We start from the raw sequence: 25,513 nt of genomic DNA, 5'->3' as shown, positions 1-25,513 counted from the left end.
GTAACCTGATCATGCAGAAGTCCAGAGCTGGGCAAGTTTCCAAAAGACGCAGTGAGAATTTAACAAGTGGCTTTCAAACTCCTCCCACAGGAGACAACTCGGACTATCAGAGGACTGCAGGGTCTGAACGGGCGGACCCTGGCATCATTTACTCTAATCCTTATCTCTTGCACAGTGGGTCAGCGGGGTAGGAAAAATTACCTCCACTGGCCCTAACCAGGTAGCTCATTTGGTTACAACGTCACCCCGATACACCAAGGTTTTGGATTCAATCTCCAGTCAGGGCACATACAAGAGGCAACCAATGAATGCATGAGTGGGTGGAGCAACCGGTCGATGTTTCTCTCTCTCTCCCTTTCTCTCTCTCTCTCTCTCTAAAAACCAATCAATCAATAAAAAACTACCTGGACTGTCTTTGCTTATTCCTTCCAGGGATAGGGAGTTCACAATGTTAAATGGATCCTTCCACTAAGCTAACCGGGCCTCCCAGGAGCCTCTACACACTGGTCCGCATAACACCCTGCAGGAAAATTAAACGAGGCCTAACCCCTCCACAAGACAGCCCTTGGTCCATCAAAACTGTATCTCCAAGATGAATGTCCTCAGGGACATGGTTTCAAATGCTCGCTCGCCACCTGTCATCCTTCTGGGAGCACAGTGGAGTGTTTTAAAGCTCCTCTGGTAGAAGTCCCTACAGAGGACCCCCCCCCCCCCCCCCATGGTCTGTACAATCTCTTTCCTCAGCTCACAGTATCTTGGGCTGGGCCTGCACAGGTTCCCGCTCATGGTTTCTCTGAAGCGCATCTGGATGCCTGGGGCGAGGCATCTAAGCGCTCGGAACCAAGGACAGCGGCCTGAGACCCTATCCCTGGTTCCCAGGGGACTGGGCCCTCCACTGCCAAGGCCCCCTCTCCTATCTCTGAAAGGTCCAGAAGAGGCCGGAAGTGGCCCCGGGGTGGGGCAGGGGTTGGAATGTGCCCACAGAAGGCTCAGGCAGGAAGTCCAGAGTTGCCCGCTATGACCCGAGGGTGGTGGTGGTGGTGATGGTGTAGGAAGCTGCCTCGGCAGGTCAGCGGGGCAGGAGAGAAGGGCCAGGGAGCGATCGGTTACCGTCCAGGGCCCGGGGAGTGTCTGGCCTCGGTGCCAGGGGGCTGGGAACTGGCTGGCACAGGCTGGGCCGGGCCGGCGCGCAGGGAGGCCGCGATGAGGCGCTCCTGGCCGCGGCCCCTCCTCTCGGCGCCCCCGCGCTGCCCACCCGCCAGAAGGGCCAGGCAGCCCGAAGATCGGGGCTCGAGGTTCGGTATCCGGAGTGCGGGCGGCCGCGGGGCGCCAGCGAACCCCCCGACCTCCCCACCCCCCGTACCTATGCGCGCGGCAGAAAGGCCACAGGATCACGCGCCGCCAGCACCTCCCGCCCCCTACAGGTCCCCGCGGCGCCGGCGCGCGGAGATGACGTAACCCTGGAGCGCCGCGCGCCCGTGACGTCAGAGGACAATGGCGGCGGCGGCGCTGGAGCCCTGGCGGGCCGCGGCTCCGCGGAGAAGGCGCTCAGCGGCTCGGCGTCCGCGGACGAGGCCGGCGGCGGCGGCGGCCGGGGACCCGGAGGCGGATCCCGAGGTGGACGACGGAGTCGTGCTTCGTCGCGTTCGGGAGGCCAGGTGAGTGGCGGGTCCGAACCTTCGCGCCGGTGGGAATCGCTCCGAGCCGCAGTCTCGCCAGGTGTCAAGTGGGAGGAAGAGGCTGTTTGTGAGGGTTTAGCGGAGGCCCAGAGCTCCTCACGGGCCGGATCGCAGTGAGCGCTCTGATGGCAGTCACCGCGGGTCACGTCTGTGCCTCCGTTTGCTCATCTGGGAGGTGGGCGTGAAGAGTTACCTCTAGAGCAGCGGTTCTCAACCTGTGGGTCGCGACCCCTTTGGGGGTCGAACGACCCTTTCACAGGGGTCGCCTAAGACCATCGGAAAACACATCTATAATTACGTATTGTTTTTGTGATTAGTCACTATGCTTTAATTATGTTCAACTTGTAACAATAAAAATACATCCCGCATATCAGATATTTACATGACGATTCATAACAGTAGCAACATTACAGTTATGAAGTAGCAACGAAAATAATTTTATGGTTGGGGGTCACCACAACACGAGGAACTGTATTAAAGGGTCGCGGCATTAGGAAGGTTGAGAACCACTGCTCTAGAGGCTTGTTTTGAGGGTTTGGTGGGTTAGTAAATGGAAGCCGTTTGGAACGGTGCCTCCATACTCGGCGTGGTGAACGCAGCACCAGTGTTTGTGGTGTCACTGTTACGCTGATGGTGGTTATTGTTGGCTGTTGTTGGTTATCGTTGGTTATTGTTGGTTATTGTTGGCTATTATTGGTTATTGTTGGCTATTGTTGGCTATTGTTGGTTATTGTTGGTGTTGCTAATACCTGGGAAGCAACACGAGCACATGATTGTGATTTTCATGATGATCATCATCAGATAATTGAGCTGCTTTGTGCCTGGCACTTGGTTAAGCATTTTATCAATTTGAACATCTCAGCCACCGGGATCTTGGGGGCGGCTGGTCTTACGGAGACCTAGGTAATGCGTGGATCCAAATTGCAACCCCAGGGCTTTGCGACTCCAAACCCTGTGCCTCAGAGCGCCCCACTGTTCTGGTTCCCCCATTCCCCACCCCACGCCTTGCTCTCTACCTCAGGTAGCACTTAGGATAGTGCCCAATGGAGGGAACACTCCGTAAACATCGCCTGCTTCTGTTCTTTTGTATTAATGCCTTTTTTGTTTGTGGTCCTTTACGGGCTCAGTAAATAACAGCTTTCGTTAGCATTGCCTTCGATAACAGCTGCAGGCTCATCACAACTGAAAGAAATTAGACTCGTTTTACCTGCTCCCCTCCCCCAGAATTAGGGTCAGGAGGCGGTGGTGACTCAGAGGTTCCTACTAAAGAGAAGTGGGCTGAGCAGCTATGGAGCCTGAGAGAAAAAGCAGCAGTGCCCCGGCCCCGTGGCTGGGTTGGTGGGAGGGTCATCGTACAGCAGAACGGCTGCAGGTTCAATTCCCAGCCAGGCTCCTAGCTAGGTTGCAGATTGGGTCTACGGGAGGCAGCTGGTCACTGTTTCTCTCCTTCTCTCAAAAAAAAAAAAATCACTAAAAAGTAAATCCTCAGGTAAGGGTTTTGTTTACAAAGCAGCAGTGACTGTTTCTAGGATCTGAGGAAGCGGATGGAATGGGTGTGCCTAGGGGTTTGGAGAAGCTTAAGGCACTTTGCATATACCCTCCTCCTCCTCAGCTTCTTCAATACCCCCCCCCCAGCTCCCTGCCTCCACCTGCCCCCCAGGTACAGTGCACTCCCTCCCCTGATGGAGAGGAGCCCCTCACTAAGCTGTTCCCCTGTGCATGCGAGCTCCCCTTTGCCTTGTGAGGAACACGAGGGCAGTCTCCGGACAGGTGTTTTTTCAATTTTGTCTGTTCTCTGAGCCCCCTGAACAGTGGCTTATGGCTTGTCAGTTCAAATCCAACTCACTGTTTTTAACACTTTTTTCCTTGTGATGAGAACCTTTAAAATCTCCCTTATCAATTTTCCAGTATGCAGTGCAGTATGAACTCCAGTCATGCTGTGCTTACATCTCCATCACATTTATTTTGTAACTGGAAGTTTTTTTTTTTACCTTTTCACCCTCTTCACCCATTTCACACCCACCCCAACCCCCACCATCCTCCTGCCTCTGGCAGCCACCAGTCTGTTCTCTCTCTATGAGCTCAGTGGTTTTTGTATTTGTTTTTTTAGATTCCACATATACGTGAAATCAAACAGTATGATTTTCTCTGTATGACTCACTTACTTAGAACATCCACGTTGTCACAGATGGCAAGATTTTATTCTTTTTTTATGGCCACATTTTTTTTTTTTTTGCCACATCTTGATCCATTTTCCATCAAGGGACACGTATGTAGGTTGTTTTCAGATTTTAGCTGTTGTAAGTAACGCTGCAGTGAGCGTGGGGGTGCAGATGTCTTTTTGAATGAGTGTTTTTGCTTTCTTTGGATAAATACCCAGAAGTGGGATTGCTGGATCGTGTGATAGTTCTATTTTTAATTGTTTGAGAAACCTCCGTAGTGTTGCATATTGTCACTGCACCAGTTTACATTCCCACCAACAGTGCGCACGGGTTCCCTTTCCTCCATATCCTTGCTAACACTAGTTATTTCTTGTCTTATTCTAACAGGTGTGAGGTGGTATCTCATTGTGGTTTTGCTTTGCATTTGACTAATGATGTTGAGCATCTTTTCACGTACCCGTTGGCCATTTGTATGTCATTGGGAAAACGTTCAGATACTCTGTATTTTTGTTAAGTTGTGTGAAGGCTTTATATACAGTGGGGCCTTGACTTAGGAGTGTCCCGACTAAGGAGTTTTTTGAGATACCAGCTGTCTCTCGGCTGATTTTTTGCATTGAGTTGACAGAGTAATTTGAGTTAACGAGCTCCTTAATGAGCTCGGTCTCGGAACGAATTAAACTCATAAGTCAAGGCCCCACTGTATGTTGTATCTTAATAAGTATAATTTGCAACTATCTTCTCCCATTCGTTGCTGCCTTTTTGTTTTGTGGATGGGTTTGTGGTTTTTTTGTTTGTTTTTTGTCGTGCAGAAGCTTTTTAGTTTGATGTAGTCCCATTTGTTAATTTTTTTTTTTTTACTTACTTTGCCTTTGGAGTCAAATTCACAAAAAAGACCTCAGACCAATGTCCAGAAACTGGTGTCAATGTTTTCTTCTATGTATTTTACTTTTTTCGGGTTTTATATTCAAATCTTTAGTTCATTTTGAGTTCATTTTTGTGTATGGTGTAAGATAGTGGCCTAGTTTCATTTTTTTGCATATGGTTGTCCAGTTTTATCATCAGCATTTATTGAAAAGACTTTCTTCATTGTATAATCTTGGCTCCTTTGTGATAAATTAGTGCCCATATGTGGGTGGGTTTATTTCTAGGCTCTCAATTCTGTTCCATTCGTCTATGTGTTTATTTTTCTGCCAATACCATACTGTTTTGATTATCTAGCTTTGTAGTATAGTTTCAGATCGGGGAGTGTGATACCTTCGGCTTTGTATCTTTTTCTCAGGATTGCTTTGTCTTTTTGGTTTCTTTTGTGGCTCCGTGCAAATTTAAGGATTATTTATTTTATTTCTGTGAAAAATGCCATTGGAATTTTGATGGGATTAGTTTGAATCTGTAGATTGCCTTTGGTAATATAGACATTTTAACAATGTTAATTCTTCCAATCTGTGAACATGCAATACCTTTCCATCTCTCTGCATCTTCAGTTTCTTTCCACAGTGTCTTACAGTTTTCAGTGTACAGGTCCTTTACCTTTGTTTATTTCTTGCTACTTTATTCTTTTTGTTGTGATTACAAGTGGAATTGTTTTCTTTGTTTTTCTTTCTGATATGTCATTGTTAGTATATAGAAACTAACAGATTTTTGCATATTTTTGTATCCTGCAACTTTACTGAATTCGTTTATTAGTTTTTTGGTGGCGTCTTTAGGATTTTATATATAAATATCATGTCGTCTGCAAATAGTGATAGTTTTAATTCCTCCTTTCCAATTTGGATGTCTTTTATTTTTATTTTTTTTCTTGCCTAATTGCTAAGACTTTCAGTACTGTGTTGAAAAACATTGGGCATCCTTGCCTTATTCCTTATCTTAGAGGAAAAGCTTGGAGTTTTTCTTTATTGAGTATGATGCTAGGGGGGGGGGGGGGTTGTCATATGCAGCCATATTATGTTAAGATGCTTTCCTTCCATAGCCATTTTTATTGAGTTTTCAATCATAATTGCATGTTGTATCCTGTCAAATGTTTTTTCTGCACCTATAGAGATTGTCATATGATTTATTTCATGTCTTATTAATGTGGTGTATCAGGTTCATTGATTTTTGGATGTTGAACCATCATTGCATCTCTGGAATGAATTCCACTTGGACATGGTGTATGATCCTTTTGCTGTATTGTTGTACTTGATTTACTAGTATTTTATTTAGGATTTTTGCATATACAGTATGTTCTTTAAAGATATTGGCCTGTAATTGTGTGTGTGTGTGTTGACCTTGCCTGTTCTAGTATCAGGGTAATGCTGGCCTCATAAAATAAGTTAGGAAGCACTCCCTCTTCAGTTTTTTGGGAAAAAGTTTGAGGAGAAGAGGTATTCAATCTTCTTTGAATGTTCGATAGACTTCACCAGCGAAGCCAGCTGATCCCGGAATTTTGTTTGTTGCCAGGTGTTTGATTTCTGTTTCCAGTTCCTTACGAGTGATCAGTTTGTTCAGGTTTTCCAGTTTTTCATGATTCAGTTTAGGAAGGTTGTTCATTTCTTATAGTTGGTTCAGTTTGTTGGCATATAATTGTTAGTAGCAGTCTCTTTGATGCGTTGTATTTCTGTGGTGTGTTTTAATATCTCTGGGTGTATTTCAGTTACTTAGGCTCTAAGCCAGTGGTTCTCAACCTTCTGGCCCTTTAAATGCATTTCCTCATGTTGTGACCCAACCATACAATTATTTTCGTTGCTACTTCATAACTGTAACGTTGCTACTGTTATCAATCGTCATATAAATATCTGATATGCAGGATGGTCTTAGGCGACCCCTGTGAAAGGGTCGTTCAACCGCCATAGGGGTCGCGACCCACAGGTTGAGAACCGCTGCTCTAATCTGTTATTTCCTTCCTTTACTAACTTCGGCTTAGCTTTTCCTTCTATTTCTAGTTCCTGGAGATGTAAAGTTAGGTTGTTTATTTGAGACTTTTCCTTTTCCCCCAAACATTTATTTAATGCTTTCTCTGTAAAAGCACATTGTTAATACGTAAAGAAAATGTCTTTATGCTCTAGCTGGTTTGGCTCAGTGGGTAGTGTCAGCCTGCGGACTGAAGGGTCCCGGGTTTGATTCCCAGTCAGGGCACATGCCCGGGTTGCGGGCTCGATCCCCAGTGTGGGGCCTCCTCCAGGAAGCCCTCTGTGCTGCTCTCTCTGAGCCCCAGCAGTACGTGCTCTGGCTCTGCCATGTTCACCGTGTCCCCTCCTCCTGTCACTCAGGGGTGGGCTCTGCAGCTGAGGGCGCCCCGTCATGCTCCCCACATCCGGGTTATGGACAGGAGGGGTCACTGTCAGGGCCGCCCTGAGGAGAATGGGCGATGACCTCGCCGTTTTTCTCAACAGGGAAGACCTGCGCGTTTCTGACTTCTGGAGCTCAGCGCTAGGTGAGTACCGCCCGCTGAGGCTGGGGGGTGGGGGTGGGAGGGGCCTGAATATGGGCAGGGAAAGGAATCCCACCCTCATTTGATGACATTTTGCTTTCAGGGTGGTGTACATGTGGGTTCTAATTGTGACTTCCGCCTTACAGCTGCGTGTTTTTGGCTCCTAACTAACTCTGACCCTAAGTTTCTTCATCTGTGAAATGGAGATGATAATGCATGTCCTGGAGTGTGATTTTGTCTATTAAGTGAGGCTGTTCAAGTGCTTAGAATGGTGCCTGCCTGCTGCACAGGAGACAGTGACTGTGAGCTGTGATTATCATTGTTGCTGAGATTGGTGTTATCTGGCTCTTTTTCCTTGAGATTACAATGTGGACACCCCCTCCCCCCCGCGGTTATACTCTCTTCCTAAACATTATGTGTGGGAACATAAATAATACATCGAGTGGACTTAACAGTAATAGTCTTACAGTAGTTACCATTTTTATTGGGGGGCATTTGCTTTGTTTCATTTGTTTTTTAATTATAAGTTTGCAGTGAGCACCTTTCTGCATTGAGCTTTTACCAAGTTTAAGTTGATGTTCTTGGGATATATTCCCAGAAAGGAAATTAGTGAAAGGCAGTGACCAACTTGATATCCACTGTCTGGTGGTTTTCCAAAAAGCTTTCCCCACTTCTTTCACAGCAAGGACTGAAAGGGTCCGTTTTTCATGCGACCTTTCCTTCTTGTGGGAATGGCTAGCTTGTTGCTTGTTATTTTGTTTTGCATCCAGATTTGTGCAAATAAATTCAGTACCAGTATCATAAAGGAGAGACCAGAGCACCCACCTCCATATGAGGTTTAAAGAGAGTAGTTTTTGTTAGACTCCAGAAGCCCCAGCCTACCTTTTTTAAAAAATATGTTTTTATTGCTCTTTAGAGAGAGAGGAGGTGAGAGGGATCGAGAAATAGAAACATCGATGAGAGAGAAACATCCTCGATAGGCTGCCTCCAGTACAGCCCCTACTGGGGATCGAGCCTGCAACCCCAGCATGTCCCTGGCTGGGAATCGAACCAGTGACCTCTTGGTTCATGGGTTGATGCCCAATCACTGAACCACACTTTTTTTACACATTAAATATTCTTACTCCCAGCCGTTTATAGTGTCATATTACGAGCTCTGCTCCTCGTTCTTTGTTATAATAAAAAAAAGTTGGAATTCCAAGGCATAACCGGAGTTTACCAGGGACCTCCTGTTAAACTAGAATGAGTTTACATTAGTATGTTAGATAGAAACTGTGCCCGTAAATGCAAACTATTTCTTCGCAAACCCTTCTCTGAGGTGGTAGGCTGCGGGGGTCCGGGGACCTGGACAGCCAGCCTGTCAGCTCCGGTGGACACGGCGGCGCGTCCCAGGATGCTGGGAGCAGAGCATCCCAGGGCTGCAGGCTCTAGGGTCCCCTCTCTGAGGAGGTGACGCTGCTGCCGGCCTGCTCCTTGCTCCCTGGCCTGTGGGCTGCTCTGGTGGCTGATGGGGTGCACAGGGTCACTCTGACTGCACTTGGGGGCCTGCTCTTTCAGAAACCATCAACACATGTCTTAAGAAACATCTTGAACAACTGGATGCCCCTGTGGGGGCTCTTTCGGAAGCCATTGGAAGCCTGCACCTAGACTCCTCACCAGATGACTCGGGGGTGGCTCCGGGCTCCATCCCGGGAGAGACCCTGGTCCCGGGGACCGGAGGGTGGAAGTGTGTGTGCTACGGCGTCGGGAACTTTGCCACCTGCGCCATCGCTAGAAGCCAGCTCGCGTTCTTGCTTCTCTTCCTGGAAAAGTGCCAGGTACATTTTGGACTCTCTTTACCGCGCCTCCCTTGGTCTTGCCCACGGCGTGCACACTGGCATTTGGTGGCAATAACTCCTTCCCTCCTGCAGATTCCCAGAAGCCACTGCTGGGTGTATGACCCTCTGTTTAGCCAACTGGAAATTGCAGTCCTTACCACCCTGGGGGTGACTGTCCTCGGTGAGAACGAGGTGAGTGGCTGAGGAAAGGGGAGCATGGAGCTAGGGGAACTGCTGACCCGTGGACCCCAGGTTCTGACCTGCGGATGCGATTTTTTTTTTTTTTTGAAACGGCAGTCCCTCCTCTCTGTTGCTTTCCCCGTGTCTGTGCATGTGACTAGTTACCCACGTTTTGACTGTTGTGCCCATCAGAGAAAAGTAAATTACACAAAAATGGCGTGAACCAGAACGTTAGGTTCATAAAATTTTCGACGAGTGTGTCCAGGAATTATGCTAGATTGGTATTTACTGTTGTTATAGAAATATTAAAAGGACACACAATCTCAGTGCCTCAAATGTGGGTTTTCTGGTTGGACTTGACCCTATGCCCAGGGAGGCAATAAAAGGGGACAGAACGGCTCCCCTCTTTGGAGCTGTAGTCAGCCATTCCCACGGGACCTGGCTGAGCTGTGGATGAAGCTTCTGTCCCCCTGGCACCCCCTAAAATCGTTGCGGTTCGAAAGTTCTTGAGGCCTGGAAAAATGAAATTTCCCACTCGAGGCAAATACCTCTGAGTTTCGTTTTGTATTGTTTGGGGGTTATAAAATAATCATTTGATTCCTCTCTGTTTTGAGAAACTGCCATTTCATTGCTTACGATGAAAATGAGGCCCAGCTGAAACAGGGACTCGTTTGCCGATGTTGGCAAGCTCCTAAAACACAGCCACTTAATACAGATCAGCTTTTCTGAGCGCCTGCTCTGCTGGGCAAGGAGCTCTGGGAGGCGCGACAAACAGGAGCCAGTCCCTGTCTTCAGGGAGCAGCCTGCAGACAAGTAAATGAAGAGTCAGACAGGCAGGCAGACCCGCGTGCTAGGAACTGAGATCGGAAGGAGACCCGTTCTCTTTGGGGGATGGTGGGAGCTTCCTGGGCCTTGAGCTGGGATTTGCTGGTCAGCCAGGAGTTTGCTGGGGGACAGGCCCAGGGCTGCAGGCAGGAGTTTGCTGGGGGGACAGGCCCAGGGCTGCAGGCAGCCTGTGCAGAGCTGGCTGTTCAGGAACCGCTGCCCGTTAGGAACAGAAGGGAAGCTGCAAGGAGAGTGGAGAGGAGGCTCAGAGGTAGCAGGGGCCAGACAGCAAGCCGCTGGCCTTGTGTTTCCTGCCAGGAGTTTGGCTGTGGAGCAATAGCTCTCAAGAGGGGGCATCTGAAAAGGGCGCAGTTGTGATAGGGACCTGCAGAAAGTGACCCAGGAAACATGGGACCACCAGACAGCATGGGGGACAGTCACTATTGCCACCCTCACACCCCTGCTCTCATGGACCCAAGAGGCCCTGTTGAGCCAGAGCGCTCTGTTCGTGGGACACACACTGTTAATTTCATTCTTCCGTTCGCTTTCCTCTCAGCTCTCTCTTTCCTGAGCTGTGTTGCTATAACTGACATACAGCATTTTAAGTTTAAGGTGCACAGTGTATACTGCAAGATGACGACACAGTAAGGTTAGCTAACACCTCCATCACGTAACCACGTTTCTGTGTGTGGTGAGGATCCTCAGCTTGTTAGTCTGTCCTGGTGTCTCCCTCCTGTGTGAGAAGTGGTTCCATCTGGGCGTTTCCCCAGGAAGGGAAGCGGAGTGTGCGCGGCCAGCCCACCGTCTTTTACATGCTGCACTGCGGGACGGCCCTGTACAACAACCTCCTGTGGAGCAACTGGTCAGCGGATGCCCTTTCCAAGATGGTCATCATCGGGAACAGCTTCCGAGGCCTGGAGGAAAGGTAAGCCGAGATCCGCCAGGCCCCGGGGTGGCCCCGTCCTCAGTGACCCGCAAGCACAACACGTTTCCATGGCTGGTCCTTGGAAAAGGACCAAGAAACTGGACAGAGGGCCAGAGAAGCTGTCACCCTGAGTCAAGCTGTGAAGCAAGCGAAGGAGTCTTTGACAGGGGCCCCTCCCTTCCCTTAGGCTGGCAGGACTTAATGGGAGGGGCCACTGGGTTTCTAAGTCGCCCTCCTCCTGTTCCCTTGAGGAAGTGGGTGCAGATACTGGGACGTTCACATTTCCTGCGGGATACCTTCTCTACACCCCGTTTTTACATTCTTACCATATTGAAGTCACCTTGCCTTGCTGTATGCCTTCAGCTGGATAAAACCACTCGTACCTCCTAATCCTGCTTTAAAAACCTTTTTATTTATAGGTTGTTGACAAAGATTCTGCAGAAAAACTATGCCTATGTTGCAAAGGTATCTGTCTGACTGAGGGGGGGACGGGGACGGGGGACGGGGACGGGGGACGGGGTGTGCGTCTCCGCCACTGAGGAGTCTGCCCTTACATGTGCAGGCGGGGCTGGTGGGGGCTCACCGTGCCTATCGAGGGTACATGCTTGACTTGGAATTTTCTGCTCAGGTTTTAGAAGGACTGGAGGAGCAGGCGTTTCCCCAGACGGCACAGTACTCGGACGGGTTTAATGACACCTCTGTGCACTGGTTCCCAGTCCAGAAGCTAAAAGCAGCTCCCCACGACACGTGGGGCATCTCGGGAAGAGCCGGATTACCGGGACTGCGAGGACCTCGAGATCATCAGGAACCAGGCAGGTGCCTCAGCTACCGGCCCCAACGGGCTGTGATGTAGGAAGTGCTGGCGGAGGCAGCAGCCCCCCCGGGACTGGGGGGTGGCCATGACCATGGGGGGGCTGGGGGGACTCTGTCCTCCCAGGGCCAGTTCCGGAGAGAACAGGAAGCCCTCAGCCTGGCTCTCGAGGGAAGAGGAGATGTGCTGTGGAAGGACTTGGTGTAAAGTTCCATGCGCTCCCTCACATCCCTTATCGCACTCCACAGCCTTCCTCGGGGGCCTGGCTGGTGGGGAGAACCTACTGACTAGAGAAGTGACTCTTTCAAAGATGGTTCAAAAGATTTAGTCAGAAATGTGTGCAGCTGCCCCGGGCCACCGCCTACTTGGCCATGTCGATGAGGCTCTGCAGGGAGGTGGGCACCCAGGTCTTCTCGCCCTGGACGAACACCACTCCCCGGTCGATGTAGATGACGATGCGGCCGAAGGTGTAGAGCTGCTTCCCTTCATGTCGCTTCCCGATGACAGGCATGAAGACGATGTTGTGCTCCTCGGCCTTGGTCTCAATGAGGTCCTTAAAGTTCATGGGCACGGAGCTGGCGGCCACGCCGATGCCCCTCTGGGCCATGTTCTCGGCCTCCCGCCGCTCCTGCATGGCCTCGTACTGGAAGTCCTTCCTCCGCTCCGTGTGGGTGAGGTAGGCGATGTTTTCTCGTGCTCCGGGCTGCATGTAGGCACCTGGGAGACAGGGCAGGGGGTGAGGAGAGGCGTCCGATACGCACAGAATCTAGGCTGTGATGGGGCTGAAGTCCGGATATACCCCAGGCTCCATCTCCTAAACCTACTGTTACTCACTGAGCAGCAGCTGTGCCTCAGACACAAAACACTAAGATGGCCCAGCACCTGCACACCTGGCTGCGATCACGTAAGAATTGGGCTGGAGATTTCTGGCGAATTCCTAGTGGCCAGATTCTGTTCCCATCTTGCCTGGGAGTTTTCACTCCACACTGCCAAAGAGGCAGCTGGCAGAACCCTGAAAACACAGGCCTGAGCAATAGGGGAATAGATATTAAATGAACAGTCAACTGCCCACTTTTGGCACAGCAGACACCTACCACTCCCAGTAACTCAACCGCTCTAGGTTTTTAGTAAAACCTACAAGGTAGGTGTTACACGTTACTGTTTTACAGGTAAAGAATATGGTCTTAGCGGTTGCCACCAGTGGTCCACGATCCGAAAGGTTGGTGACCGCTGGTCTAAGAGGTTAAGCAACTAAGAGTCAGACTGTGCCCTGACTCTACACTGTGAGCTTACACTTAAGTAGCACACCCAGCACTGGCTGAGCAGGCGCACAAATGAACCTTAAAGGGCACACAGCACCGTGGGTATGAAGGTAGGCCCTGGAGGTAGACCCAGGGTGAATCTGCTTAAATCTGTCTCCATTCAGAGAGAGGCGCCCCTCCCAGTCGCAGGAGAGCTGGTGGCTGAGTCAGGTCTGCTGGAGTGGAGGGTGAGTTACACTGTAGTCAGCCCCCAGGGACCTGAAGACTCTGTTCTGTCTCTTACATGTGCAGAAACACGGAGCCCAGGGCCAGGACATTCCTCACAGAGCCCCCACTCACCGACGTTCGAGGACACCGCCCTGTTCATGATGTCCAGCGCTTCGTTGAATTTGTCCTTGATGGACGGGTGCGCCAGCACTTGGTCTGAGAACATGGACTTCCAGCCCAGGTACCACTTGGTGATCTCCTCGTAATTGGGGCTGTTACTGAGCCAGGAGCACAGCACCTGCCAGAAACGAACGAGTAAGAAACTTGCATCCAAAGTGGCAACAAAAGGGAGCCAAACATTTAAAGGGGCCCTTTGCTGTTTTACTCCTGGTCCTACAAGCTGGTGCCGCTGATGGGGCTGAAAGCCAGGCCCTCAGGAGTGTGGGATGTGGAGGCAGCTTGATAGCTCAGTGCCTTGCGGGTAAACTGAGCCTCCGCCTCCTGTGTAGACAACAGGGATGTCAGTCCCTACCCCAAAATAATGCAAATAAAGTGCTCAGAGCATCTGGCACATGGTATTGCTTCACTCGTTCCTGTCCGGCCATGTAGCTCATTTCTGTTATGCAGTCACAGCACTGCCATCCAACAGCCACCCAAGAATTAAGCGAGCCTCCCCTGCCTCCCCCCAACCCCAGGAAGCAAAACACGGCACCTGAAGCCACTTGGGGAAGAAGTGCTTTTCCAGGAGCCCCACCAGGCTGGAGACGGAGATCATCCCTTCCCAGTCGATGACCCAGTAGAAGGCGTCCATGTGCTGCTGGTGGGGGTTGATGACCAGCTCCCCGAGGCACATGCCTGCAAGGGAAAGCCAGGCTCAGAGAAGCTCCGCCTGAGGGGCTAGTGTGTGGTTGGCCTTTAAAGGTCATTTTCTTCTCTAGCCCAGAATCAGATCCCATGACAATTCCAGGACCCGATGGCTATCCTGTTGCCAGAAGCCTAGACCAGTCTGACATGGTCACCACCGCCTTAAGGGCCCTGGCTTCATTTATATTCAGCCTCAGTGCACAGAAGCGGCACCTCTTTTACGGTGAGAAGCCCATGTGCTAATGTGGCTCCAAGGCCTTGTTCTGAGAAGCACAACCACTAAACTGGCCCGGAGAAATCAAGGCCAAAGCTGCTGGCCTGGATGCTTCCCCACGTCCTTACCCAGCTTGGGCACGATGTTCTTGACCATGAAGGCCTCCCAGGAGCCAGGGGTGAAGACGTCTTTCCAGGGCTGGAGGATGAGCTTGGCAGAGGAGTCGCTGGGGTGCCACTTCTGCAGGGCGCTGGACAGCTTGCTGCGGATGGGGGAGTACAGCGGCTCCAGGCGCGCCTGCATGAGGGGCAGCCACGGGTGGATCCAGGAGTGGATGGGCACGGTGTCCGTGAGTGGGTTCCAGTTCTCCACCTGCAGGGAGTGGGGGAAACAGCGACGTTCACGCAGCCTGTGGGGGATCAAACGATGCCCTGGGGGTTAATGGCGAGGACGCCAGGTGCTCTCTTGGCCAAGGTCCAGCCCTTTGCGTGTGTGTGGGACACATCTGGTACTAAGGCAGCCAAATAAAAATATTCCCAAGCAATTGTATTACAGCTCAGAAATGGCAGCTTTCACTTTAAGAAACCAAGTTAATCCCCTGTTAATGGGGGCTGTGGGGAGACATGCGCTGCTACAACGGCTGGAGTTACCAGGGCAGCAGCTGTGCTGACGCTTCTGTTAACTGCAGGTGCTCTAGCAGCACTGGCTCCCCATGAGGGCTTTCCCGGGCTCCGGGCCTACCTCCTTCTGCAGCTTGGGGAAGATGAGCTGGTCCAGGATGTTGTCCAGCACCCACACGGGGATGATGTGCACCCAGCTATCCAGGAAGTCCACCATGGGCTCACAGTTCCGGGGTTGCCACTGGGTGACGATATTTCGAACAAAAGGCATCCAGACTTCCCATATCAGCCTGTGGGAGAGACAGAGGGCAGGTTGCTAACGGCACCGTCTGGTTCACGGTGTGCAAGGTGCACCACACCCGCTTCTCTAGAGTAAGAAAGGGCAGCGGCATGGACATCGGGCAGAGAACCGCCAGGCCAGGCCCCACGCTGGCCACACCTGCGCCTGCCGCCTCTTTCCTGGCTGCTCACCCAGCCTCGGGACCTTATTATTGGCAGCACCTACTGGCAGGGTTGCTGCGGGGTCACACAGGCTCATGGACCCCACACACAGCCCCTCACAAGATGTCTCGTGCTTTTCCACCCAGAGCTCTGCACAGCAGACACCTCACCCTTTGGTTACAGATTAAATGTCCCCCCGAGCCTCTGCCTCAAACCTCCCCCCAGAGGCATACACCTTCCTTATCCTCTGCCACTGGGTGTATGTGTTCACTCCTTATCCACTATCTGCCTTTTCCAGTTGCCACAGGAACTGTAAGGCTGGCTGCTTTACTCCCAGGGTAAGCCTGGCACACGCGTGACCCTCAGTAGACACTGGACAAGTGTCAGGTGAAGTAATGAACGAGGACCGCAATCCCCAGCAGTGCCAGCGTGGGGCAGAAAGCGTGGCGCTCCCCCTCCCCGCCCCCCGAGCTCCCCCCCAGCAGGTAGCAGCCTGTCCCCGTCCTCTGCCGGCTGACCTGTGAAAGGCGTCTGCCGAGAGGTCCTGGCCGCCGTGCGACAGGAGCTGGTCGTTCTCCAGGAGGCTCTTCCACTTGGAGATGATCTCGGTGCCGTAGGTGCAGTCCTGGGGGGAGGAGAGCACCTGAGAGGCTGCCTCTGGCAGCTCCCCCCGCCCCCCCCCCCAACAGTGTCGGGGCCGACTTCCCCGACCACTCACTTTGAGGGGGTCCCACTCCTTGAAGTACTCCTTCATGAGCGGGTAGACGATGGCCACGGCCAGGTCCACGCGGTCGGACATGCGGTACTCCTCGTAGTACTTGTCCTGCAGGGTCTCGAAGATGCGGGCGCACTCGTCCAGGGTGAGCGGGTGGCTGCAGCCGGGCTGCATGCGCCGCTCGCACTCCTCCACCAGCTCCAGCACTTTGCTGAGGTTGGAGATGGCCCGCTCCTCGTGGTCCAGCACCTCCGACATCTTCTCCAGCTCGTGCGAGAGGTTCACCACCATGTCCCGCTCGTACTGCAGCTGCCGGTCGTTCTGGATGATCTCCTGCTCCGTGAGGTCGATGAGCAGCTGCAGGTTGTGCTCCAGCTCCGGCAGCGCAAAGCCCGGGGCCTTGGCCTCCTTGCCGGACAGCGGCAGCTGCTGGGACTGCGGCGGCAGCCCGTCGTCGGGGATGTTGTGCTTGTGGCTGATCTGGCTGTAGCTGTAGTAGACCTTCTGCTCCCGGCCCGTCATGTCTATGACCTTGGAGAGGGCAGAGGGACAGGTTAGCACTTGCCACTGCTGCCTATGAAGCTGACACAAGGCCGGGAAGACACGCTGTGAGGGGAAAGGCGTAGAGCCCGCTATTGAGCACAGCTGTGGGCGCAGTGGGCCTGTGCCGCCCTAGCTGCGAGGGGAAGTGACGTGTGTAAAATGTCATCTGTTCTCAAAAGGACACATTCAATGCTGCTCTGCCCCGAGGACTGTCCTGCGCCCTAACCTGAACCCTTCCCGGTGTTAAGAGCCTTAAAGACCGGCCTGTTCTTTACCTGATTGTACTCTGAGAATCTATCCTTAAAAATGAAACAAAGACACGGCTTTATGTGCACACCAGCTTGTCTAAAAGCCAGGAAACAGCTACAGGTCTAGCAGTAAGGGGACCAGTCACGGCACAGCCATCTCTGGACTGTGCACGCAGTGAAGAGACGCCACACGGAGTCTGACCCTTCACTGCTGTGAGCTTCAGCAGAGGCAGGTGTGCGGCTCACACATGGACCCCATGGGAGTGCCGGGCACACGGCAGGAACCAGGTGACTTACTGACCGTGTGAGGATAGGGAAGGGACAGGCTGCTATCCAGCAAGAAAAGCAGGATGAACAAAAACCAAACCCGGCCGGGAGCCCGGAAGGGGCCTCAGGAGCCCCGGCGCTGGCCTCTGGCTGTGGTGTCCTTGTTCTCAGCGCCCCCTCCTGGCCCGGAGTCCGAGGCCACGTACCTTGACCTGCGAAAGCTCCTTCTGGGGAGCCGTGAGCTTCTTGCTGGTCCTGCCCTTGGCCTTCAGCTCCTCCACCGTCTTGTAGGAGTACTTGGGCTTCTTCTTGCTCCCGCTGGGGTCCTTCCTCCACTGGCTCAGCTCCTTCTGAAACTCCTGAACGAGAGGGTGCGTCCGTCACACCAGAAGGCCCCCTTCTGACGGCAGGTGGGGGCCGCTCCCTTCGACCTTCACAAGGTCATGCTAGGATTGTGTCTGTGTGACACTAAACCCTAATGATACTCGACACCCGCTCCCCCTCTTACAAATAATGGGGTTCAGAAGGCAGGTACACTGATTGGAAAGAGAAACAAAAATAAAGACATTTCCTGATCGTCCAGGATGGCAGGCACTGCTGGTTCTAAGTCTGCCTCACGTAGAATGTAGAGAACAGCATCAGGGACTTCTTAAGTACACAGACCCTGGTTCTAACCAAGTGCAGGCAAACCACTGGCCCCTTGGCTTCGGGCAAAGCCTCTCAGCAGGGTCTGCGGAGCCTGGGGGAAGGTGTCCAGGACAGGCGGGAGCCTGGTCTGAGGGTCGTGGAGTCCGGCCCACAGCAGTGGGCTTTATGTTTGTCACTTGTTTTCCTCACGGTGTTAGTTTAAGACTTGTAGCCGGCAGGCGTGGCTCAGTGGTTGAGCATCCACCTATGACCCAGGAGGTCACAGTTTGATTCCCGGTCAGGGCACATGCCTGGGTGTGTGTGGGGGCTCCATACCAGTGTGGGGTGTGCAGGAGGCAGCCGTTCTCTCTCATCATTGATGTTTCTCTCTCTCTCTCTCTCTCTCCCTTCCTCCCTGAAATCAATAAAAATGTATTTTAAAAAGAGTGGTAATTTTTTTCTCAAAAAGAAGATGATCATCTGGACATCTACTTTGGGGAAATCAGAAAAATCAGGCAACACTGAGCCCACATTCCAATAATCGCCTAGAGCTGGGTAGACACTCCCCTCTACATGGGCTATGCCCTGCCTGTCTGCCTCAGGCCCCGCCACACACCGGCTCACCTACATCACTGACGCCGCATGCCTGGCACCTGTTAGCGTCTAAGTCTGAGACCTCCTGGCTCAGTAGGAGGAGGGGGCCAATGACAAGAATAATGACGTGTTTTTGTAGCATCCTGCTTCCCCCATAAATGCAAAGGAGGAAAAAGTAACTTATCCATCAGGAGAGCTGGCCCCTCCTGTCGCTGAAGCAAAGCGATGCCCAGCTGACAGGTGCCCCTGCTGCACGAGGGAGGAGACCCTAGCACCTGACGTGGCTTCAAGGCGTGCGGCGTGGGCCTCCCACTGCCATGCACGCCCCTCCCTCCCTGCTCCGTGTGCTGCCATCCTGCACGCCTCCCGAGGTCTCCACTGTCAGGCTCCGAGCTGCTCTGACTTCTGGCCTCTTCTCTCCCTGTGGCTGAGGCCCTCCCTCTGCCAGGTGTTACCTGAAATGTCTCCTTCCTAAGAGGTCTGCCCTGACCCCATTTATGTCAAGCCCACCACCTCCCCCCGGCCCATCTGATTTTCTACCTTGGCACTTAGCAGGTACTGCTCTTTCTAACCCTGCCGCCGATGACTGTCCACCGACTGTCCACCAGGCCCTAAGCCATTCGTCACGGCCACCCACCCTCCAGCCTGGCCTGTAACCTGGGCAATAACCACCTGAAGACTGACAGTGAACGAACAAACACACACAAATGACAGACCCCGCCCGCCGCCGCCTCCAGACTCCAGTTACCTCTTCCGCTTCCTCCTCCGAGTCCACCACAGGGAAGTCCTGCAGGGACTGGGTGGTCCGCTCGGAGCCGTACGCTCCCACGGCACCTTTTCCTTTCCTCTGCTTGGCTTCGATTGGCGTGATGATACCTGACGAGTTTCAGCAAAAGGAAAAGGGAAAGGCTTCAGGTCACAGCAGTTCTCGTCTCTGAATCCGCCACTCGTGATGTCACACGTCTTGGGCCTCACGCACACTAGACGGGGCCCGGGGAGGAGAGCTTGTCTCTGTCCCTCACCCCCGCCCACGTCCTGTGGCTGGACCCTGAGCTGCCACAGACCAGGGCTGCGTGAGGCATTTAGGTCCTACACACAGACCTCCATCTCCACCCGCATCCATTTCGTAGTGGATGCGAGGAGAGGAGAACAATTCATTTGTAACTGGGAACTCGGGACAATTCTCTGCTCGATTGGAAGCTTCAGCATGGAAAGTGCAGTGATTCTGATGACACCGAATGGCGATTCCAACTGACGCAGGTGAAGCTGCATTAGAGACCCACCTACTTGGCATTCAGACCAACTGTGCTTCGCTTGTTTTATAACGTGTAAGCCTTGGAATGAAATGTTCTAGTAACAGAGTTTCTAACCAAGACCCCAGCATTTCAATACAGATTTCCCCTCACCCCAAACTCTTCCCCCGCCTCCCACTTCCAGTCAGTGCTGTTGAAATCTCAATGAGAACATCCCCCTCTCCTTCCTGGCCACCATTTCTATCGTCCCTTTGTGGATTTCTCATAAGCTAATGTTTTCAGCACATAACCTGGATTTAACTGTCACACTCAGGGAGTGGAATATGAATGAATGACAGAAACTACTATGAACTCCAGGTGGTGGTGCCCCTGGCAGAGGCTCCAGGCCCAGGGAAGCCGTCTGCAGGAAGAAGGCACCTGCGTGGGCTGGTGGCCCTGGGACTGAGGTGAGGATGTATGCGGGGAGCTATGTCCCCAGCATGTGTCTGAGGCCGGGTGGGGGGAAAGGACAGGAGGCAGAGCTCCTGGGAGGATGGAGGGAGTGAATGCGGGTTTGCTCAGCCCAGCTTGCAGCTACATGGCTCCTGCTATTAAAAAGCCACACACAGTGCTTTACGGATTTCCTGGAGGACACATGGCTGCCTCTGCAGAGCTGAGATGCCTGTGAGCAGGGACCACTGACTCTCATGCTTTCAGAGCCCAGGAAAGTCAGTGAAAACAAGTCAAATGGGGCTGGGGGAGGGGAGGGAGGGGCAGAGACTACCTCCAGGAGCAGCCAGGGGCATGGTCCCGGGCAGCTAGGATTCAGCTGAACCCATCACCGCAGGCAGGTCTAGAATTTCAGGAGTGAGGGTCTCACTTTTAAATATTGGCAACAAAGTCCTCTTTTTTTTTTTTTAGAAAAAATGAGGCCAAAAAGCCTGTTTTCAGCCCGTGAGCTTGCTGCCTGTTTCAGACCCTCCCCCTCCTCCTGCTGAAACCAGTGTCTTATTAGCGTCTGTAGCACCAGGCAGCGTAGGGGACAGTCTGTCTTGTGCTGGCCCAGGCTGAGGGGTCCAGATACTTTCCAAGGAGCAGAGCAGACACTCTCCCCTCCTCGGCCCTGGCCCCTCCCACAGAGGCCCTCCCAGGCCCGTACCTTGCGCGTTCTTGCCGAGGCCCCTCCCAGGGACGTAGCCCATCTTCTGCAGGAGCTTCTGCCCGATTCCCTTCGTGTGTCTCTCCCAGCTGCCAAAATCCATGAACGACTTGGTTCCTCCTGCAAAGCCTTTCTGGCTGGGTTTAAAATTGCCACCCTGCAAAGCAACAGCAGAGCTCAGGTGATGGAAAATCTAAGCAAGCAAGCTCGACTGGTGGGAAAATGGCCTGGCGGTCGCAGGCACCGTGGCAGGTCACACAGACCGAATGTGTGTCTGATGTGGAAAGAGACGGCACGGCACACTTCAACCCGGAAGCAACCGGACTCCAGCTGGGCCCCCACCCGCTAGGAGGGGCTTAGGCTGCAGTGACCTTCCGAGGACAGTGCTAAGGCCACAGTCCTTCCATAAAGATGCTACCGTTCTTTTGCCCTGGCTGGTGTGGCTCAGTGGATAGAGCGTCAGCCTACAGACTGAAGGGTCCCAGGTTCGATTCTGGTCAAGAGCACAAGCCCGGGTTGCAGGCATGATCCCCAGTAGGGGTCGTGCAGGAGGCAGTCGATCAATGATTTTCTCTCGTCATTAATGTTTCTATCTCCCCCACTCCCTTCCTCCCTGAAATCAATAAAAGTATATTTAAAAAGAAAAGAAAAAAGATTTACCGTTTTTAACTTCTTCGGCCCGAAATCCTTAGGAAATTCTTCCTGCTTAACAGGTTTCTCTTCATCGTCAGAATCTTCCAGCTCCGCCTCCTCCGCCGCTGCTTTCTTGAGGCCCGCGCTGATGAAGTTGACGGGCGCGGAGTAGTCTCGGGCCCTGCAGGCAGACACAGTGCCCCGTGTGGGAATCCTAGATCAGTTACAAACTTCCATATGTGAGCTGCTGACTCACGCCTGTCTCCACCCACTGGGGTCTGGGCCGCTAGCACCAGGCCCTACATAACTGCCCAATAACACTGACAGTGGTTAACGCAGCGGGAGGACAGCACTCGAGCCTCAAGAGGAAAACGGGCCTCCCTAGCTGATGTCCTGGCTAAGGGACTTGGCAAGGCCAGGAGAGAAGTATAGTTAGCGGGGTAGCCCCCAAAGCCCCCCCTCTTTACCCCAGCCCCTTCCCTAAAGCAGAAGGAAGCAGCCCCATGGCAGCCAGTACCGTTTGCCTCCGAAGCTGGGCCTCTCTTCATCCGAGTCTCGCTCTGCCCACACTCCGTAGGTGGCCTCTTCCTTGGTCTGCCAATGCCGCTGCCGGTTGGGGTTGAACTCATTCTGCAGATCCCAGTCAGTGATCTCAAAGTTCTCCCTCTCGTCGTCGTCGTCATCCATGTGGCCTTCCCCGTCCCGGTACAAGTGGGACAGCGACATGGCCAGTCACTGAGGGAACAGACGAAAGAGGCGCAGTCGGTGATCGGTTCTGAGCATCAACGGAAGACTTCCTTGTGAGTTCCTCTTCCTGCCTGCCTTCCCAACTCCCTGCAAACTCCCAAGTCCATCCATCACCGTGACAAGCCAAGCAAGCAGGCATTACAATCACCTTAGACCTTAGCCGGTGTGGCTCATTGGATAGGCCTGCAGACTGAAGGGTCCCGGGTTCAATTCTGCTCAAGGGCACATGCCCCGGTTTCAGACTCGATCCCCAGTGGGGGGTGTGCAGGAGGCAGCCAATCAATGATTCTCTCTCATCATTGATGTTTCTATCTCTCTGTCTCTCGCCCTTCCTCTCTGAAGTCGATAAAAATATATTTTAAACACACACACACACACACACACACACACACACACACAACCGTGTTTTAGGAAGCAATGGGTACTAAGGTGGAACAAAAGGCTCATCCCAAGAGTCTGTGATTCCTAACCACGTATTTCCTTGTCCTAGTCACCTAGTCAGTGTCATGAAACATCTCTCACCCAAAAATAACCACGTTGTTCTATAAGTGACTGCTCAGAAGGTGTGCAGACAGCACCCCTACTCCACATTTACGTCTGGGAGAGTTCTATCTGGACCCTGGCGCCCCCAGGAAGCGATTTCTTTAGAATGTGCTTCCTGAAGCGCATCACTTGTTGAGATGGACCCCAAGACTCAGTTCTCCTCCCCAGACACAACCGACCTTGTGCGGGGCTGTAAGGCAGCTGCGAGTGGGAGCACAAGCGTTAACAGTCAAGCATCTCCCGACTGGACTACAACACCCAGCTCCCGGCAGCGGGTGATGAGCTTCAGCTGCCTCTTCAACCTCCGCCTTAAGCACCGCCCGCACCTTGGAGGGGCCTGTAAGGCGCAGCCCAGGAGCTGCTACTTGAAAAACTTCACTCTGAGTAAGTGCTCATGGGGAGCAGCTGTTCCGGGGTCCCATGATTACCACTGGCATCGTTAGAGTCGGAGTGAGCCTAACGAGGACGGGGAAACCAGGCCGCCCGCGTTCAAATCCCCCCTCTCCCAGGCACTGTCCAGCGAGGGGCGCCACTCGGTGACCACGGACCGCATGGCAGTAACTGGACCTTGTCCGCCAGGGGCCTCAGCGACAGGGAGCCAGGACTTCCCAGGCGGCGCCCACCAGCCCCGCTCTCTTAGGTAGTTTTCCCTGCTCCGACTCCCTTTGGGCGCTTCTGCATCCGACCCACCCGCGTGCAAAAGAGGAAAATGCCCCGCGGAGCCCCAGGGCCGTGGGCAGCGGGCCTGGTAACGATCGCAGGGTTGTCACGCGTGGGAGGGCGCTCGGCTCGGGCTCAGCACCGGCCGGACGCTTCGGGCCGAGCACCCAGCGTCAGCCTCGAGGCGCTCCACCGGGTCGGGCAGGAAACTGAGGCCGAGACGCTAGACGGCCACCGCGGGCGGCCCTGCAGCAGGCGGGCCCGAAGCCGAGGCGCGGGCGTCTCTCCCCGCCGTTCCGGCTGCGCCGTGTGGCTTCAGGCCCCAAGGCGACCCCGCGGTGACCCGAGCGCCCGCCCCTCTCGGCCTCGGCCGAGCCTCTGCGAAACGGAAGCGGGGCCGAGGCTGCCCCCCTCCCGGGCACCCGCACCCGCTTCCCTGGGGCGGAGTCCCCATCCCTTCCGCCCCCCAGTCCGGCTCACCTCCTACGAGCTCAACGTCCCAAACTCCTACTGCGAGCGAGAAGCGCGGTTCCGGAAGTAGGTACCCGAAACCCGGAAGTGCAGGGACCGGCGCACAGGCAATGACGTCAGAGAGCGGAAACGGCGCGCTGGTTGCCATGGCAGCAAGAAAGCCTGGAGCGGCAGTGGCTGAGCGGCAGGGCCGAGATGCTAGAAAGCAGGCGCAGATTCTCAGGGTCCCATGTGGCTGGGGCGGGGGCTGAGGCCCCGACCAGGTCGCCTCCCTGCTGCGCCTGCCTCGTGGAGACGCTCAGCCTGTGATAAAAGGGATGGACGTCGCCAAGCCTCCTTGGTGACTCCTCTGCCCGCCTCACATTCTAAATCTGTGAAACGGGGATATAGGACTCGTTCATAGGATAGTGATGAGGAATTGTGAGACATCAAGGCGGGCGGGACAGGCCTTCGTGTGGCAATAATGAAGGGCAAGACTGTATCCTGGCCCTGGCCGGTTTGGTTCAATGGATAGAGCGTCGGCCTGTGGACTGAAGGGTCCCAGGTTCGATTCCGGTCAAGGGCACATGCCCGGGATGTGGGCTCGGTCCCCAGTGGGGGGCATGCAGGAGGCAGGCGATCAGTGATTCTCTCTCATCATTGATGTTTCTATCTCTCTCCCTCTTCCTCTCTGAAATAAATAAAAATAAATTTTTAAAAAAGAATGCAGGCTCTGATTCGAGTGCACATCAAGAATAGGACAAATCGCAATCACATACCACTTGATAGGATGCCTTAAGAAAACTGCAGCATCGCTCCTGTGATATTCCTGACAAAAATACATAATCTGAACCAAATCACGAGTATACATCAGACAAACCCAAATAAAGGGCATTCTACCAAAAAACTTGCTTGTAATCTTCAAAAGTGCCAAGGTCGCGTAAGTTAGAGACCCTGGAACTGTTCCATACTGAGAGACATGGCAATTACTAGTAAATGAAATACATGATTCTGAACTGGATCTTCTTACTGTAAAGAAATTTATTGGGTGCTGTTCTCAGATTTTTCCACAAGAGGGGGCACTATTGTAACCCATCCCTGCTGGACAAGAGCCCTTTAGGTCTCCCAATAGGGTTTTCTTTTCAGACTCGCAGAATTCATTACTAGGGTGCTGTTCTCAGAATGTCCACAAGAGGGCACTATTGAGACTCTTCCCTGCAGGGCCAGAGCCCTCTAGGTCTCACAAGTTGACGCCCTAAAACCCCCAAATACTTTCGTATTTCCAACCAAGACATTCTCCAATGTAACTGCAAAATAACCATCAAAATCAGGAAATTAACACATTGCGTACCGCACAGAAATCTCTAAGACATACGCCAGGGACCGCACGTTTTTTGGGCAAACTGCTTGTTATTTAAATCATCATAATGCACTTTAGGTGTTGTTTTTCAATAATTATAACATTTTTATTTACAAAAACAATTAAAGTTCCTAGTACTTTTTCAACGTATGGCACTGCGTAAAACATTTTCCTCTATGAAGAGGGACCAAACAAAATTTACATAAGTATCTAGATTCGCTCCTTTTTCCATGGGCGTGAAAACAGAACACTTGTGAGCGGTCCTTAACAGATGGCGCGCGAAACACGAGAAAACTCCTGAGTGGTACGAAATGTGTTAACA

At 52.9% G+C, this 25,513-nt stretch overlaps 3 protein-coding genes across 5 annotated transcripts in view; 1 reads left to right on the top strand and 2 right to left on the bottom strand.

Moving 5' to 3' along the window:
• The first annotated feature begins 1,479 nt into the window (after positions 1-1,479).
• SRRD (SRR1 domain containing) lies at positions 1,480-12,481 on the top strand. Its single transcript, XM_006102006.3, is given in 9 exon segments — positions 1,480-1,658; positions 7,210-7,250; positions 8,805-9,064; positions 9,158-9,256; positions 10,840-10,994; positions 11,414-11,459; positions 11,623-11,751; positions 11,753-11,806; positions 12,313-12,481. Coding segments are annotated over 9 exon segments (954 nt in total). The 5' UTR covers positions 1,480-1,494; the 3' UTR covers positions 12,319-12,481.
• Positions 12,115-23,984, bottom strand: TFIP11 (tuftelin interacting protein 11). 2 transcript variants are annotated; one of them, XM_006102001.3, is made up of 13 exons: positions 23,862-23,984; positions 21,949-22,166; positions 21,459-21,612; positions 20,799-20,955; positions 19,156-19,283; positions 17,393-17,545; positions 16,132-16,659; positions 15,932-16,038; positions 15,094-15,262; positions 14,481-14,724; positions 13,987-14,129; positions 13,407-13,572; positions 12,115-12,522 (listed from the first exon to the last, which is right to left on the bottom strand). In XM_006102001.3, exons 2-13 carry the CDS (start codon positions 22,155-22,157, stop codon positions 12,167-12,169), a joined length of 2,514 nt encoding a protein of 837 aa, XP_006102063.1. In that variant the 5' UTR covers positions 22,158-22,166; positions 23,862-23,984; the 3' UTR covers positions 12,115-12,166. The 2 variants fall into 2 exon arrangements, with proteins under 2 accessions (XP_006102063.1, XP_023599219.1); XM_023743451.1 differs by lacking the exon at positions 23,862-23,984 and adding an exon at positions 23,412-23,434.
• Positions 22,033-25,513, bottom strand: part of TPST2 (tyrosylprotein sulfotransferase 2) — a 15,565-nt gene continuing 12,084 nt past the window's right edge. For both annotated transcript variants that reach the window (XM_023743458.1, XM_023743457.1), the window contains one exon: positions 22,033-22,166. In XM_023743458.1, coding sequence (XP_023599226.1) covers positions 22,164-22,166 — 3 coding nt within the window. In that variant the 3' untranslated portion in view covers positions 22,033-22,163. The remainder of the gene's footprint in view (positions 22,167-25,513) is intronic.

Source organism: Myotis lucifugus, unplaced genomic scaffold, assembly GCF_000147115.1.
Source record: "Myotis lucifugus unplaced genomic scaffold, Myoluc2.0 scaffold_391, whole genome shotgun sequence".
NCBI classification, from domain to species: domain Eukaryota; kingdom Metazoa; phylum Chordata; class Mammalia; order Chiroptera; family Vespertilionidae; genus Myotis; species Myotis lucifugus.
Note: the sequence above shows the minus strand (reverse complement) of the source record. Positions and strands in the feature narration are given on the sequence as shown.

Excerpts from the sequence above, each read along its gene's own strand:
- TFIP11 (XM_006102001.3), bottom strand. The coding sequence starts at position 22,157 with ATGTCGCTGTCCCACTTGTACCGGGACGGGGAAGGCCACATGGATGAC. Across the intron at positions 20,956-21,458 it reads GGCCGAAGAAGTTAAAAACG|GGTGGCAATTTTAAACCCAG; the intron begins GTAAATCTTTTT and ends GTTGCTTTGCAG. Across the intron at positions 16,660-17,392 it reads AGGAGCTTTCGCAGGTCAAG|GTCATAGACATGACGGGCCG; the intron begins GTACGTGGCCTC and ends GCCCTCTCCAAG.